Raw genomic sequence first — 18,850 nt, forward strand, 5'->3', positions numbered from 1 at the left:
TAAGTAAATGATTAATGGGCATATTGAAATTAGAGATTATTTTATTGGACTATGGTCCTTTTTTTGATGTTCTTATAAAAATTAAATACTAAGATTTCTTATTTAAAATGTTTCTTTCCTCTCTTTTTTTTTGTTTTCATTTTTACAGAAGTCTTAAATAGCCTTCTAACTAGATCAATCTACCTGACACTTTCCTTATTTATATTTTATTGTATGTTGGATATATTGCCTATAAGGGCTTTAAAATGAAGGTTTCTTTGTAGTTTCTAAAAATGCAAGAGCCATTTTGCCCCTTACAAACACAGCTTGACATATTGACATTAGTCGTGGTAATGTGAGATTTGAGAACTTTTACCCCGACATTCAAAAATATTTACACTCTATTTCAGGGAGAGTGAGCCTTCAGTGCTGTTAACTGTTAAAACGGTGTCTAATTGAGAAGCAAAAGTTAAAAGTTAGCATTGTTGGACTTTAATGGGCTTTGCAAGTTCTTTGGATATCACTAATTATTCCACTAATATTTCTGCATCCATAGTATTCATTTAGGCAACAGAGGGGAACAGTTATTTAGGCTGTGAGAAAATTAATGGGCTCACCTACTCCCCTGTATGATAGAAGCAGTTATTTGGTGATTTTCTCTTAATGTTGGGCACCTGTGTGCATTAAAATTTCCAGATGAGGTCTTAGAAATGCATAAGTGGTTTCCTGTGTCTTAACCTTCATTTAAAAATATAATTACAGCAAATATAATTATAATATTCATTTCTGACTTTCCGTTTTTAAAAACAGCTCTAGACATAACTTTCCTGATTTTGCTCACTAAGAGAAATTCACAAAAGTCAGTGAGTCAGATCTTCCAGAGTCACCTCTTCTACATAATAATGGCTGTGTCAGGAACCCAGTATAAAGTTTTGATTATAAAGAAGCTGATGTTATAAATAAAGTGACATTCATTCTTTAGTAAATTTGATTCATTTAGAGTTTTCATGATAGATCAGTTTTAATTTTTAGACATTCGTTTAGCCAAACTTGTTAGATGTCCCCTTATTACTATCTAAAAAATGATGGACTAGATTTATAATTTTTTTTTCCCTTTCATAGAATATCTCTATGAATGTTTTCCCATTTTTAAGGAAACAATGCAGGTTATATACACAATAGTTTATTTATTTAAGAAAAAACCTCTTGGCTCTAACCTCTTGGCTCTTTTGCTCTATTCATGCTTGAGTTCACTAATGACATTTTAGGCAAAGTTTTTCCTTCCAAACTGGTACTTAGCCCCCCAGAATGCATCAGGCCTAACTTTTGCTCTGTCATTTAGTTCACTAATACTCTTGTGCCCTATGCCTAACCTTCTAACAACTTCATTTATGAGCTTTTTATTTCAATTATTATTTTTTTCATTTCTAGAAAATACATTTTACTTAAGTTCAACTATTCTCATTTTATTTGTATTTTACAGATCACTGTTGTTTAGTGGAACATATTGTTCATTTACTTTATGCTCTCTGTCCACTAATTCAAATATCTAAAGCTTTTGTGGGTTCGACTTTCATTTTTTATCACAACAGACTCTTTATTCGTGGTATTTTGTTTCTTGTTCATTTTGAGAATTATGTGACTTTAAGTTTTCATCTTTCTTGAAACTTATTTGTTAGAATTCTTTGAGGCATATGTTGGAGGTAGCTTTTTTGAAAAAGTGCTTGCTTCTGTGAGGAGGCTAGGCCATTATCAAAGACCAGTTTCTCAAATTCTCAGTTGTGGGTTTTCTGTTCATTCAGGTAGAGCTCAGGACCACCGAATTTACAAATTGAGAATACTGTGGTTTATCCTTGAGTTGAGGAAATTGGTAGTGTGTGAATAAAGGCTACAAACTCCGATGAAGGCTTGTGTTGGTTATGGATTGAGTCTCAAGGAAGTTTTGGGGTTTTTTTGTTTTTGTTTTCTGTTGTTGTTGTTTGGTTGTTTCTTTTTTCTGCACTGCATTCAACATCAAGGTTTAAACCAGGCAGTTTTCTTTTTAGTTTTGGGTGGTAGTGGCAGTGGTTGCTGGAAAGGAGAGATGACTTTCTCATTCACCCTTAAAGTGAGAATTTAGCATTCTTGAGAGTGAAGTCTTATTAGACTAACTTCTATGCGTGGGCCTTCGGTCTTGCCTCCTATTCTCTGAGCCACTCAAGACCTCATAAATTAAATTTTAAGTTCACCTAGATCAGAAGAAACCCTCTAGGTGAAACTACCATCAGTACTAAGCTGTTTGTATTCTTGCTTTCTCTTGGTTGTTGACCTGCATATTTATTATTGTCTTTCTATCTCCTTGATATGTCTAGGAAAAATTCTGAAGACCATTTATCTAGCAGTTAATGTTGTTTTCACTGGGATTTTAGTCCTGGTACTTATTCTGACATATTGAATGTAGTGGTTATAGTATAGGTTTTAGAATGAGACTTACCCAACTTTGCTATCAACTTATCTTTGTGATTATGAGCAACTTACTAATCTCTGTGCCTCCATCTCTTCATCTATAAAATAATAACAATAAAACTTACTCAAGGGCTTCCCTGGTGGCGCAGTGGTTGAGAGTCCGCCTGCCGATGCAGGGGACACGGGTTCGTGCCCCGGTCCGGGAACATGCCACATGTCGCGGAGCGGCTGGGCCCGTGAGCCATGGCCGCTGGACCTGCGCATCTGGAGCCTGTGCTCCGCAGCGGGAGACGCCACAACAGTGAGAGGCCCGCGTACTGCAAAAAAAAAAAAAAAAACTTAAAGAATGGCATGAGATTATGTATGAAAAGTATTTACATAGTACCTGGAAAATCATAATAGCTCAATAAAAGTTAGCTCGCCACAGCAGCTATAACATAACATTACACAAATAATGTAAATGGACTTTGTGGTTTAAAGAGCACTTGACAGGTTGTTAACCTGAGACTGACCCAGCCTCAGTCACTGACTTTAAGTGGACCCTCTGCAGTTCAAACCCAGTTGTGCAAGGGTCAACTGCATATAGGTTTTTGTTTTAAATCATGTGTTTATTGAAATTGAATAGACAAAGTTAAACTTAATAATTCTTTAAATTGATCATAAGTAGAGTACCTACTGGAATTTTTGTCATTCATGTTTTAACTTGTTAGTTTCAACTATACTTGGGAGAGAGGGGGTAGATTTGAAAGACTGTTAATGGTTCTGGCAACTATCTTCATGTGTGTTTTCTGAAATACGATCTTTTCAGATTCCATAGAGGATCTAACCTACTCAAAGATTAAAAATTTAAAGTGGAGTCATTACTAACAACATACATATGACAGTAAAGTTTTATATATTTGAAAAAAAAAACACAAAAGAAGCAGACTCACAGATATAGAGGACAATCCAGTGGTTACCAGTGGAAAGAGGGAAGGGGAGAGGGGCAATATAGGGGTAGGAGAAAAAAAAAAAGCGGTTATAATGGGATTATATAAAATCATCTGTGTGAAAGTTTTGAAAATTGTAAAGCACTATAGAATTTAAGAAATCTTTCATTCAATTAAAAAAAAAAGGTCCAGTAAACATGATTTTTTTAAACCCTGTATCTCATTTTTGACAATTTGCTACTAATGTACTAGGGAAAATCATTTTAAAAAGATATTTCTGAGTTACCCAAACTTTTGTATTAAATGATTATTTGTTTCAGGAAAAGTATATTTAAAAACACCTTAATCTGTTAAGGTAAAATGTGGCACTTTGTGGTTATAATAATTTAATAAATTAGGAATAGAGCAAAGTGAAATTACTTGTTTATTGAAATGGAAGTTAATCAGTAAGAACTGTGCAAAGAGGCTTAATATACCAAGCAATCATGATGATTTTACTTTAACTGCCTTTTCTTTTCTAAATGTGATTATGTTGTGTTACAGGGTTTATTTTTAAATATTGAGGTTTAGAATCTTACAACACAAAATTGAGTAGAAGAAGTCAGACAGGAAACAGACCATGTATTATGATTCCATCAATATAAAGTTAAAAAATAAGCATAACTAATCAATGGTGTTAGAAATCAGGATAGTGGTTTCTCTGGTGAACTGGGTATGGCTGGAAGGACATGATGGACGTTCTGGGATGTTGGTAATGTTTGATTTCTTGATGCAGGTGCTGGTCCATTGGATGTGTATATTTTGCAAATTTTTATTGAGCTGTGTATTTATGATTTGTACATTTTTGTGCCAGTTTCTTATACCTCAATAAAGTTTGCATTAATGGTAAAATGTTTATTTCAGGGAAAATACCTATGTTAATCATAAGTGAAAGGATAATATTCAGCCTAACCTTTGACTGATACAGCATGTCTTAAATTTGCTCACAGTATATGAAAGAAATGTCTTTGATTACTTAATTCAAACTGATTTTAATTTTAGTTGGGAATGTGCTTTTTATTTCTTATTTTATACTTTGTTAAATGAATAAAAACCTGGATTCAAAGCTTAAAAATAAACACTTTGATAACTATTTTTCTTTCTTTTTTTTCTCTTTAGTGATAATGTGACCTATGTTGGAATCTAATTACTATTCCTCTAATGCAAAAACTAAGCTCTGCCGTTATGTAAAACATATGGAGCATTTAAAGAGATGAGCTGGTAGCTCGAGCTTGTCCTGTTCTAAAGCTGAGAATTTTAACTTATGAATTTCAAGAAATATTTTATCCTGCAGCAAAATATCTGGATTTTTTTAACTTTAAGTTACCTTGTCTAACAGATAAATTTATCCTGAAATGTTTTAAATGGTTAAGCACATATATAGGATTTAAAGCTAGAGATTCAAACTTATGCTGAATCTCAACACACATTTGCTATTATTTACTATTATTGTCATTATTTGTAGCCCAACTTTACCACTTACTTTGTCATCTTTGGCTATTTACATTTAATAAAAAAATTCACATTTCACTGCCTTGGTTATATTAGCCTCATTTCAAGTGTTCAGTGGTCATATGTGGCTAGCGACCACTGCATTGGACAGAGGACATATAGAGTATTTCCATTATTGCAGAAAATTCTATTGGACGGCACTAATTTATGTAACTAGAATAATATATTCCTCAGAGAGTTTTAGTTTTGTTAAACAAAATTATTTTTGTAGAATTATTAGCATTGTAATGGTAAATCATAAATGCTTGATATCTGATATTTAACAATAATATTTAATAAAATCAGAATAACCAGATAATAAAAATAGTAATTATAATAATTAAAATATAAATGTTACCCATCTAGTATCATGAATAAAGTTACATAGCCTTGTATAAATTCACTAAAACTATCTCATCCACCATTCCACTTTCAGATATTTCACTGTGACATAATTCTCAAATTGGTATTCTGAAAAATTCCCATGAAGTAGAAACCATAGAGCCAGGCTAATATTATTATGCTCACAGCTTTATTTTTTTAAAAGTATTCTAAGCAACTATTTCTTTTAAAATTCTAAACGTGAAGAAACCTCAACATGTAGAACATAAGTACCTACAACCAGGAAAAAAATTAGTTAATCAGGATACAAGCTGATGAAAAAGGAAGCTGGATTGGTATTCTAACCCTCTCTAATTTTGATATGGCACTAACTAATTAGGATCTCTTCATATATATATATCTAGATTTAGGGCTTCCCTGGTGGCGCAGTGGTTGAGAGTCCACCTGCCGATGCAGGGGACATGGGTTCGTGCCCTGGTCCGGGAAGATCCCACATGCCGCGGAGCGGCTGGGCCCGTGAGCCATGGCTGCTGAGCCTGCGCGTCCAGAGCCTGTGCTCCACAACGGGAGAGGCCACAACAGTGAGATGCCTGCGTACCGCAAAAAAAAAAAAAAAAAAAAAGATTTATTGTTTAAAAGATCTGAACACTGTCCTGTTGTCATTTGAGATATTTTAATACATTATTTTTTTCCCTTTAGGAAGTAGGTTAGATCAAAAGCACAATCACATGCTATGCCTATTACACAAGACAATGTTTAGGTAAACAGTTTCATCCTTAAACCATTTTGGATCTCAGCCCAGAGTTGAACCCATGAAACATGCCAATCAAAACACTTGGTTCATCAACTGGACTGAGTTAGTGTCTCTGTCCCTTGTATTCACAGTTTCATAGTCATTATCCTTCTCATTATAGCCATTCAACCCTGTGTACACAAAGTCTATAAATCTATATAACAGCATCTAGAAAAATATAACCTTAGGAGGGCTTTATTGTGTTATTATTACACAAGAAATACAAACTGTCTTACAAACATAAATAAGCCCTTTAACAAAGGTTATTTTTTTCCTGCTTATTTATAACCTGTGTTTTTTCCCTCCTAGGCTACTGATAAAGATACCGGCAATTATAGTGCCATGGCATACAGACTCATAATACCACCAGTTAAAGAGGGAAAAGAAGGATTCGTGGTGGAAACATACACAGGGCTTATTAAAACGGCTATGCTCTTCCATAATATGAGGAGGTCTTACTTCAAGTTTCAAGTCATTGCAACTGACGACTATGGGAAGGGCCTAAGTGGCAAAGCAGATGTTCTTGTGAGTAGATAAAACTTCAGATAGGTGGGCACATGCAAGTACTAACCAGGGATCAGTGTTTTAATTCCTAGAACTTTTAAATGTTTGAAATAGATCTTCCAGAACATGAATGTGATTAATTTTCATCCAGGTTGTTAATATGTATAGTTTAGAATATTAAAAAATACCTTATGGTTTGTTTTTTTTTTCTGACATTTTGGAAATGTACCATATGTTTTTAAACATGACTGTGACAGCAATGTCTTAAGCACTGGTTTTCTGTTTGGTCTACAGATCTCAATTTTAATATAAAGTTGGCTGGAGCTACTTAAAATTTTAAAATGCTTCACAGAGTTGTGCTGTAGAAATTAAAATGTATGAAATTTTTATTACTGTTTACTTTTAGGCCTTTTGTAATTAAGAAAACAAAAGGAAATGTATTAGAGCAAATTCATGATCCAGCAGAGGTGACTTCCTTGTTTTACCAAAATCCCCACTGATGACATTGGTGATCCTTGACAGAGTTATATTTGGCTTCAGTCAATAATATCACTTTTCTACTCTGACTTTTTCTTAGGCTGTACACAAGGTCAGTGGTGGGTTATTACCAAGGGCAGTCTGATACTGGCATTTATTCAAAATACTCAACACCAAAGCATTTATCCTATGGAATTGCTACCAACTTTGGAAGTGTGGATTATTTAGACTTTTTTCTGATGAAATTAGTAAAAGTTATAATTATCATTACTATTGGAAATACTTGTCACATAAAGGCAAAATCAAGTATAATTTTTCTTTTGCTGTTTATACCTTACTAAATCTTCAGTCTTCACTATTCTCCTAATCTAGTTATCAGGACAATATTAACCATCAAATAGATGCAGACTCAATCAAATTTTTCTTAGGTAATGGTGAAGACCAATCACCATAATTGTGGTGGAAATGAAGACCAGAACACTCTTTATATTTATAACAGTAAAGCTGCAATAGAATAAACAAAGGCCAATCTAAGCCAAAACGCTTTTGACATAGAAGATATTAAGGTTGGCATAGATTTTCTGATCAAAATAAGATCTGTAAACCTTATATAAAATAATGTTGTCATTTCTCTCCTGTTATTTAAGATACGCACATTGTGGTCTTTAAGACAACATAATAAGGATACTACACTATATAATTAAAATATTATATAATTAAAATATTACAATAACATAAACAAAACATAACTATAGGTTATATATGTAATATGTACATAAGCAATGTGAAGTTTATAGATTTCTCATTTGGACTCTAAACTATTATGAGGAAATTTAAAAGTATATCTTTAAAATTATCCAAAATATATTTAGAAAGATAAAATTTAAGGTAAACATAATGTGATATATTTATTAACCACAATATGTATATGAGAAACCCTTCCTAGCAAAATGATATTTATTATAAAATCAGAAATCCTTTCAATCAAGAGAAGGGAGACGTAGAGAAATAAGATTTAAGCAGAGGGAACAACACGTGCCAGAACCAAGAAGGAAGGGAAATCATGACAGTTCTGAATGACTGATATTTACTCAGCTTGGGAGAGTGAGGGAGAGAAAGTGAATGAGAGACAGGGCTGGAGATGGAAGTAGGTGGTCCATATATCAATAAAAGATGTAGCCCATATTAAAAATATTAGAACTTTTTCTTAAAATAATGGGAAATCATTGAAAAATTTTTAGTAAAGGTGAGTGAAGATATGATTTTTAATTTAGATAGAACTTTCTTACTTAATGCAAATCTGGTTTTCCCCTGAGGCTGCTACTTCTACTGCTGCCTTCTCAAGCAGTAGCTTTTGTTTGTATTCTTTTCTGTTTTTGTTTGTCACAGACTTCGTACTATCCACTGCTGGAGTAGGATCCTCAATGTACAACATCACTGCTTCTAGACCCTCCTTCCTAGGAATCAGCCTTGATTTTCATCATCTGACTGTCACTCGCTGCCTCACTCTATTGCTGGGATCTCCCAAGCCTTGGGTCAATCCCCAACATATCTCAATGAGTTCCCCTCCTGAGTTACTGTTACTTTCTCCAACAATCCTCCTGTCCTAAGTTTGAGCAATTTCATTATATGCAGAGATGATTCTTCCAATATTCTGAACTCACAATCTCTTGAATGCCCTTCCTCCAATGGCTTTACTCTCCATCCTACTGCAACCACTTAAAACGTGAGTTATTTTTGCCATTACCACTTACGGCACCCCCTCTGTAACCTCCATTTCAAACCTCCCATTCTTTGACCATAATACTAAGTGTGCTCAGCTAACTGCAGCACTCTTCTATCTCCACCAAGACCTTCAGTCTATTTCCTGTTTAGCCTACTATGTTTTCATTTTCCCTCCACTCGTCATGTTTTCTCTTTCCTGCTTGCCAGATTTATAGTACATTATTAATTATTACAAGCACTCAATCACATAAAAATGCAACTTCCTTGCCCTCTTTCCCTACATCACACTCACTTGGAAAAAACATAACTCTTGTTAATTCCAGCTTTCTCCTTTCTCCAGACCTATATCCATGCTGGATGCCTGCAAAAACATGTACAATTATATAGTTAGTCTTACTTTAAATTGATGATGAAAGCCCCCAAGTGAGCTCTTACATTGTCCAGTAACCACATTGTATTTCTTGGTCCATTCATGTTCCTTCTCTCCTAGAAGAGCTTCTCTCTCACAATCCTCAACGCTTCCTCATCCTCACAATTGCCTAATTAACTGGCATCCTATTTCACTGAAAGATAAAGCATTTAAAAAGATACTTCTACAACTCCTGCCACTAAATCCGCCTACTTACCAGTATTTTCACCAACATTCTATGCCTTATTTCCTGTTTGTTTAGATGAATTCTCTATGCTTTTTTTTTTCTTTTTGGCTGCATTGGGTCTTTGTTGCTGCGTGTGGGCTTTCTCTAGTTGTGGCGAGCGGGGGCTACTCTTCACTGCGGTGCACAGGATTCTCATTGTGGTGGCTTCTTTTGTTGCAGAGCATGGGCTCTAGGCATGTGGGTTTCAGTAGTTGTGGCACGGAGGCTCAATAGTGGTGTCTCGCAAGCTCTAGAGCGCAGGCTTAGTAGCTGTGGCGCACAGGCTTAGTTGCTCCGCGGCATGTGGGATCTTCCAGGACCAGAGCTCGAACCCGTGTCCCCTGCACTGGCAGGCGGATTCTTAACCACTGCGCCACCAGGGAAGCCCAATTCTCTATGCTTTTATCTGGAGCCATTACCTCCACATGTGCAACAGATCCAATTCTGCTCACCAGCGCTAGGACACTGTTTCAGCAACTCTCCTACTTCTTTTATACATTATCAGTAACAATAGCCCCTCTTTATTTGATTATTCCCATAACTGTGCTATTTTTCCTAGCTTCAAAAATTATAAAAAAAAAAAAACCCTCTTGACCTACATCTCGTTCCAGCTACCACTCCATTTCTATGTTCCTCTTTCCAGAAAAATTCATTGTTAGTGCCAACTCTAATTTCTCACCATCTAATCTCTTAAACCCTCTTGAATCAAAATTCCTCTCCCAACACTCACCCAGAATTGCTTATGTCAGCATCATCAATGGCTTTCACTTATTAAATGCACTGGTAATTTCAGTCTTCATCTTATTTGAACCATCAGCAGCACTTGATTGATTATTACCTTTCCTAGGCTTTCAGGCCACCATGCTCTTATTTTTCTCTTCCCTCACTGTTCATTCCTTCTCAACCTCTTTTGCTGGTTTATTTTCTGCTCCTGACCTTTTAGTCAATGTTCCGTAGAGCTTGGACGTTAATTCTCTTTTCTATCTGCACTCACTGACTCAGTAAACTCATTCAGTCCAACAACTTTAAAATATCGTCTATAGGGCTTCCCTGGTGGCGCAGTGGTTGAGAATCTGCCTGCCAATGCAGGGGACACGGGTTCGTGCCCCGGTCCGGGAAGATCCCACATGCCGCAGAGCGGCTGGGCCCGTGAGCTATGGCCGCTGAGTCTGTGCATCCGGAGCCTGTGCTCTGCAATGGGAGAGGCCACAGCAGTGAGAGGCTTGCGCACCGCAAAAAAAAATATATCTATATCTATATCTATATATATATGTATATATATATCGTCTATATATTAGAAAATGTCAAATTTATATCTTCACCCCAAAGCTCATTCCTGAACAGCAAATTCAAATGTCCAAGTGTACATGCAGTGTTACACTTGAATATCTACTAAAGATCTATTTATGTTTCCTAAGCTGAACTCCTCTCCCTCATCACATCTCTCCCACCTATAATCTTCCCAGTTTCGCTTGATGACCAAATGAACTTTGAATTCTTTAGGCTAAAAATTTCTTAATTCCTTTCTCTACTCAACCACACATTTAATTCCTCAGTAAATAATGTTGTGTATATATATGTACTATAAGATACATATGCTACATATGTGTGTTATCGGCACATTTTCCAAAACTTCTGTTACAGTTTGGTTGAACAATCATCATAACTCACCTGTGTCATTGTGCAAACTCACTAACTTGCTCTCATGCTTCCACGCTTGCCCTGCTAAAGTCTGGTTTTAATATAGCAAGTAAAGTGATATCTTAAAATGTAATTCAGGTCCTGTTATTTCTCTGCTCAGAATTTTCTAATATCACCCCAATTCTTTCAGAGAAATTACTTAGATCATTATAAAAGACTATGAGACCCTTGGTAATCTGGCCTCCAATGATCTGTTTTCTACTCTTCTCCCTCTGACTCCTTCAAACCCAATAATATTGGCCAATTTGCTGTTCCTCAAATAGCCAGAAATGCTCTCACTTTAGAGATTTTGCAATGGCTCTACCTAGAATGCTTTTCCCCCAAACGTGTTCAGGACTAGCTCTCTTTATCTCTTCTAAATATTTGCAAGAATGTATTTCACAGTGAAGCCTACTCTCACCATCCTAGTTAATATTGCAACATACTGTGTCATTTTACATCGCTTTATTGCTTTCTTTTTTCAAAAGACTTATATTCATGGATTTTCCTCAGAAAAACTCCATGAGGACATGTTATTTATTTATTTAAATCCCTGATGTTATCTCAAGCACCTAGAATAATTCCTGTTACTGAGTGAGTACTAAATGCCTATGAGTTCAGTGAGTGAATGGCCCCTCTCTTACAATACAGGTTAGCAGTTCTCAAAGTGTGGTCCATGAAAACCTGAGGATCCCCCAAATCATTTCAGGGCCCATGAGATCAAATCTCTTTTAATAAGGATACTAGGACATGATTTGCCTTTTTACCATGTTGCACTTGCTCTGCTGCTGCCATTGTATGCTTCATAGCCATACATAAACAGAAAAAAAGAAAGCCTGTTTCAACTAAGAATGCCCTTACTAACGCAGTAAAACATTAATTTTAACCAATGTCTACTCTTGACTAAATACTTTTTCAATATTTTCTGTAATGAAATAGGAAGTAGGTATAAAGCACTTCTGGTGTGTATGGAAGTATCATGGTTGTCTGAGAGAAAAGCTCTATGCAAGTTGAATTAGCTGCTTTTTTCAAGGAATAGCTTTTTATTTGAAAAAATAACTCAGAGATAAAATACGGTTATTCAGACTTGAATATTTGATAGGCATTTACACAAAAATGAATAAGGTGAGACTGTCAATTCAAGGAAAACAACTGACAGTATTTATTGTTAATGATGACATTCAAGCCTTCAAGCACAAATTAGAATATTGGGAAGCATATATTCACTACTGTGAACTTGACAGCTTCCCCATTACTCAAAGACTTTTCTGATGAGATCAGTGGTCATATTAAAGAATTTGATTTTTTTTCTTGATATTGTGTAATGAAATGTGTCAACATTTGAAAAATCTGCAATATTCAGTGAACCAATATTTTCCAAATGACCAATGCAAGATGTTAAAAAAAATTCAAAGATAAAAAATCCATTCAAAGTGCAAGACAGATAAATGTATTTTAATGTAACTGAACACGGTTTTAGATTTCACATTGAAACTCACCTTGAAGAAGCTTCCACTTGAGTTTTGGTGGAGTATTGAAGAAAATATACACAATTATCTTTAAAAAGTTCTTAAGGTACCTCTTCTTTTCAAGAAAAGTGAGGTGGTACCAGAGACAGGAGAGATATTGTCCAGTCCAAGCAGTAAATTGTGTGGTTCTCTATTCACTGTATAATACGTTAGCTCTGTGGCTTCCGAGCACTTGAAATGTGGCTAGGTTGCATTTAGATGTACTGTGTAAAATACACACTGGACTTCAAAGACTTAACATGAAAAAAAAAAAGTAAAAAATCTCCTTAATAAGTTGTTTTAGATTGATTACATGTTGGAATGATAATATATTGAGTTAAATGTATTATTGAATTAATTTCACTAGTTTTTATCTTTCTATTGTGATTACCAGAAAATTGAAAATTATGTATCTGACATGTTTTTGTGTCTCACATTATATTTCTATTGGACTGCCTATCTAAACTATATGAGAATGAATACAAAAAAGGGGAGTTATAAGAGGTTTATGAGAAAGAATTAAAAGGATTTAGAAGTAATAAAGTATGTAAATTGATAACCTCTGTTTTTGGAATTATGTGCTGCACAAATGTTACTTTTCCTTTTTCCTTTTGACAATACCTAGTAATTTTAATCCATTACAAAGATCAGTCCCAAAAATGATAAAAATAATTTTTTGGAAAAACTTTCATTAGTAATTAAGGCATAAAGAATTAAGTGAAGCAACTTTAAAGTAGAATTTTTTAAGTGTTTAGTATAATACACTGATGTGTATTTCTGAAAGTATTTGCATAAAGGCTATACTAGAAAAGTAACATAAATAAAGTCTAGTAATCTTAAACATATAAATATCTTTGCTATAGATGGTATAAGAAACCAATGATTCAGGGACATATAATATTTTTGAAAGATCAAAATTTAAGCTATAATAGCTTATTGTCTTCATTTTCATAGTTAAACTGTGTACCTTCTACATGAATAATATGTCAATACTTTAAGGAGATTTTAAATTAACTATTTATAGGTAAATCTAAGAAAACTACTTTTGTAGTTAAATGCAGTCTGAGTTTTGTATCTTATCAGAATTAGAAATACATTATTGTTTTATTTTAAGAGTACAAAAGCATGTTTTCAAAATAATTAAGTTCAGAAAATATTTTTGATAAATTGTAAGCTTAATATGTATATATTCCAGAGGACCTTAAATCTTAATTCATTTTGTTTAACAAATTAAAAATTCCTTTTGAAGTAATTTATCCTTCTGAATAAAGAGAAAGTACTGACAGTCCTTTAAACGCAAATGATAGAGTTACTTATATCTGCAAGGCCAAATTTTGCTTCCAAATAGAGTCCCTAGCACTTGAATTGATTGCATTCCAACAGTTTACTTGTAAATCAACTTCCAAAACTCAGAACTTATGTACACAAGGGGAAATTTTGCCATTTCCCTGCACCAAATATAACTAACATTCTAGTTTTTCGTTGTTCTACAGTTAGTGAAAATCTAACAGCTGTGTGTAATAAGTTCCTGGGTGCTTGTCTTGGTAGGCTGATTGTGTAACAGAAAATTCTAAAATTTCAGTGGTTTAAACTAACAGGTTTTATTTTTCTTTCACATGACACAACAATGAGAGCATATATGGTTGGGTAGTGTTCTTGACAGCTCTCTTGCAAATGTTTCTGTGCCCTTCTCTATGGCCTCTTTATTCAGATAGAGATTGGGAAAGAAAGGGGAAGTTCACTCATGAGGCAGATTTAAGAATATTTATTTCTTCCTTTCCACTAACTTTCCATTGGTCAAAACTCCACCATACGGTTCCACTAAACTCCAGAGGAAGTTGAGAAATCTACTCTTGTTGAGAAAATAGTCCATGATTACTATTTGTTCCAGGCTGTTTGTTTTTGACCAGAATTTTTTTTTTTACCTTTCCTGGTCCAATGTTGAAAGGAAGGGAAAAAAAGATAAGGAAGGAAGGAAGAAAAGAAAGAAGAAAGAGAGCAAAGGAAGGAAGAAAGGAAACACATTTGCACAAATCTCATATATATTTTTCTAGAGATTTTTACCATGTACTTTTACTACTAAAAACTAAAACAAAAAACAGAAAACAAAACAAAAAAATAACAAAAAACCTTATATGTAATTTCTGTCTGTTTTTTTATTCAGGACTGATACAAAAAGATAAAAAGACAAAATTACAGAAAATCTGTGATAATCCCTAATTCTAATGAACTTAGATTTTTTTTGTGTGTGTGGAGACACAATCAAGATTCATGTACATGTTTAAGGGAAATTTAAACATTTGATCCCAGATGCCTGTAATGAGTTAGGGATACAGGATTGGAACTGCCAATGTTAGCGATTTGCTCACAGGTGATAATAAGATAGACACCTGGCTAGTGGGCAGACATGAATTATTAGGCCCACAAAATGGTTTGAAAGATTTCAAATTAGTTGTAAATATTTCACATAGTATTTCTTTTCCTGAAAAATGGAAAACCCCGGGAAATCTGCACCTGTTTTCCCACATGGCAACATTCATTAGAGATGAGTAGTAGCTGACCTCTTCAGAGGAGTTGTATGCTCTCTGATTTGAGAGACTTCCAGTTCTCCCTATTATTTCATACTTTTGGCTACTTCACACATTTAGGTTACCTGCCTGGTCCCTGAAAACATTTGAGTTTGTGACTCCTGATAGGGCATCTATGGGCAACTATATTTGCATCCTATATCAAAAATATATATAAACATGAAGTTATTCCCTAGTATAAATTATATTCAGATATATGGTGCTAAATATACCTAATCCAGAGTATCCAATTCATGGTCCTGGTGTATATGCATTTACAGAATTTTAATTGTGTAATGTATGTGCAGCACAGTGTATGATTTGACTTTACATTTTTTACATCTGTATTGGGTAATAGTAAAGATCACATATTCTGGAGATGATGCTTATTTGGGCCCAGGTTATTAATGGCTCTTTGTTTTATTAGTTTTCATATTTAAAAATTGGAATGATAGTCATAACTACCTGATACGGTGATTTATAGAATTACATGAGTGCTAATTTCTGTAGAGCATTGAGAAAAACAGTAAATGATACATTGTAAGCAGAGAATAAATGCTATTGTTTTTATTCCATTTTTCTAAATAAGAACATAGAATGGACTCTGTAAATGTTACATGAAAGAATGGATTCATAAACAGCTGTTAAATTAGTTCATCTTAGCCCTTTCTGTAAGTTTGTATGTATATATCTCTTTAGCTACACAAACATAAAGTTGGCTAAAGCAGACATGAATTCTGTATATGGTGATTTCATGGAATGAATTATTCTAACTATCCATATCCCAGACTCTTAGTCACAATGAATAAATGATCTCTTAGGATTTATAAAATCTAAAAGCTGGGTTTTCCATTTTTCTGAGTGTTCTTAAATAACCCAATTAAAGAAACATACAAAACCACCTTCGTTTATGCTTTTGTAAAAGCCAAGAAAACAAACGCAAAACCAACAACAGTCGAAGTCACTTAGGGTTCTATAACTTCTAAGTAAACAATTAGTCTGTCATTCTCAACCTGCTTCAACATACCTAGTAGAAATTGTGTAGCTAGAAATATCATTTATTCCTAAATTTATAAATGGGAAACCACTATGCATAGTAGGGAAGGAAAGATGTTAATTTTTGATTATAGAAATGCTAATGAGTAAAAGCCAAATGAATTCTGTTTTTTCTTCTTTCAGGTCTCTGTGGTCAATCAGCTGGATATGCAAGTCATTGTTTCTAATGTACCCCCTACTATAGTGGAAAGAAAGATAGAAGAACTTACAGAGTAATGGTTTTTCTTTACTTATATGTTTATTTTCATATGGCTATAGTTTTTATTGAATTAAGTCATTTTAATTATTATAGTGTTCAGACTAAACATTTATTTTATAATACCTTCTTAAAAACAATTTAGCTCACTCTTATTGAAATCGGTAGCTTCATTTGGAATATGTGAAGATTCTAAGAGTACGTTCAAATAGGAATGAAAATTAGATGTGAGAAGATCTCATTATTCAGAATGCTTTGACTGATGGGTCAACATAAACTCAAAATGCTGCATATAACAAATAAATCATAACTTAATTATTTGAGTATATGTCTTGATTTTGTGGCCCCAGATTCTTGAAAAAGCTCATTATCTCAGTAATCCAGCTAGTCTGGGGAATGCTGTTTCTCAAAGTGATGTATCTAGATGGCTAAAGCTTATTCTTTTAAAAACTAAGATTGCTAATTTTAAACAACATATATTTAAATTATTCTAAAATGTATGTCATTCCCCTCTGCCTTTTGAACAGTGTGTACACTGTACATGGCTGAATATGTTATTGTTGACTCAAATTGTGATTATGAATTCACAGTTCTCTAATATTCTAAATGTTATCAAGGATTATTAAAATGTCTTTACTATTTCACTCTTAACTACCCTAACCTAGCCTTCCGTCATTTAATAATTTTATAGTTGTATTTGTTAGTTATCTCTTGTCTTCTGTTGAGTTCATGTTGACAGATGTCAATTACTGTCAATTTGTCTCTTTGAGCAAAATATCTTACACTTCCAAGTTGCCAGAAGAAGCTTCAGATAGTCATACAGCTAACCTTTTAGTAATTATGTGTGAAGTAAAATACAATAGGCACTGATTAAGGCATGAGAGACTCTCCTGTAATAAAAGCATATGTGCTTTGCAACCATTACTTGTTAGTTTCACCAAATTTAAAATGTCCTATGAAAGAGGTGATTATCAACATTTAAGTGTAGAATAGCAATCACACAGTGTCTTGTTTACTTCTGCAAAAGTGGTTTACACATGCTTAACCTTTATTAAAATAATAGCTGATTACACCTGAAAAAAGTTAGAATTATGCCTGTCTCTTAGCTGCTTTAATGTCATCTATCGAGGCAGGCTTTTCTGATTACCCTATCCAAAATAGATGACACTCTTCTCAACCTCTAAGCCTTTGTTCTGCTTTTGTTCAAAGCATTATTTAATGTTTATATTTATATCAATTTAATATAAGCTTCATAAGGATAGGAAATCTACTTTTCACTACCATAATTCCAGTTATATAGTAAGCATTTGATGCATTTTACTGAATGAAAATGTTATACAAGCAAAATCATGATGCCCTTTTCTTCATATTGAGACAAAATTTATAAAAACTGGAAAAAATGGCAATGTAAAAGTATAATTTCATAGCAATTATATGATTTATTCCTCTTACATGGATATGAAGATATGAAAGAGAAAAATCAGGCATCTTTCAAGTCTTGAGAGAAATATATCACTGTGAAAGGAGCTTTGACTTCATATAATACTGGTTTTGAAACATGAGCTTGGACAAATAATTTAATCTTCCCCAGACTCATTTTCACCACTTGTTGACCAGATAAAACTCCTGTCATAGAACTGTTGTGAGAACTAAATAATATAAGCCATCTAGGACAATGGAAATTGTGAACATTCAATGAATAATAGATATCCTATACAAATGAGGTTAGTGATCCAAAGTCAGTAGGGTAAGGCAGAGAGATGCCAGAGTTTTTGCATGTTCTATTAAAAGAGCATAGTTTAGTAATGGAGCTCAGATTATGGATTCAAATAAAAAAGTTTGAATCCTATTATAGCTGTGTGACCTCTGAGAAAGATATTTAACACTTAGGACCACATTTTCTCATCTTGAAAACTGGAATAAGGATGTCAATCTTGTGTTGCTTTTGATAGAATTAAACATAAATTTGCTAGTGCAGTAAGCACAGCAGGCACATGCCAGATTCCCTTTTATAGTTGTTTTTTTTTACAACTGTGTTAATTTAGAGATTCTTAAGCACAACAACTTTGGATCTCTTTTTAAAAAAAGAGGCTTTATTTTTCAGAGCACTTTTATGTTCATAGGAAAATAGAGTAGAAGGTACAGAGAATACCCATATACTTCTTTCCCCCACACATATAGCTTCCCTCACTATCCACATCTTACACCAGAGTAGTGCATTTGTTATAATCAACAAACCTAGTTTGACACGTCATAATCATCCCAAATCCATAATTTGCATAGGGTTCACTCTTGGTGTTGTACATTCTGTGGTTTGGACTAATGTATAGAGACACGTATCTATCACTGTAGTATCATACAGAATAGATTCACTGCTCTAAAAAATCCTCCATGCTCCATCTATTCAAACCTCCCTTCCCCACTAACCCCCAGAAATCAGTGATCTTTTTACTATATCCATAGTTTTAGCTTTTCCAGAACATA

At 34.0% G+C, this 18,850-nt stretch overlaps 1 protein-coding gene across 1 annotated transcript in view; it reads left to right on the forward strand.

The window, feature by feature from the left end:
- The window catches only part of PCDH15 (protocadherin related 15), a 743,572-nt gene that overhangs the window by 682,775 nt on the left and 41,947 nt on the right, over positions 1 to 18,850 (forward strand). Inside the window, 2 exon segments of the mRNA XM_032608284.1 lie at positions 6,328 to 6,543; positions 16,294 to 16,382. Coding sequence (XP_032464175.1) covers positions 6,328 to 6,543; positions 16,294 to 16,382 — 305 coding nt within the window.

The sequence above is a fragment of the Phocoena sinus genome, chromosome 16 (genome assembly GCF_008692025.1).
Source record: "Phocoena sinus isolate mPhoSin1 chromosome 16, mPhoSin1.pri, whole genome shotgun sequence".
Classification (NCBI taxonomy): Eukaryota; Metazoa; Chordata; class Mammalia; order Artiodactyla; family Phocoenidae; genus Phocoena; species Phocoena sinus.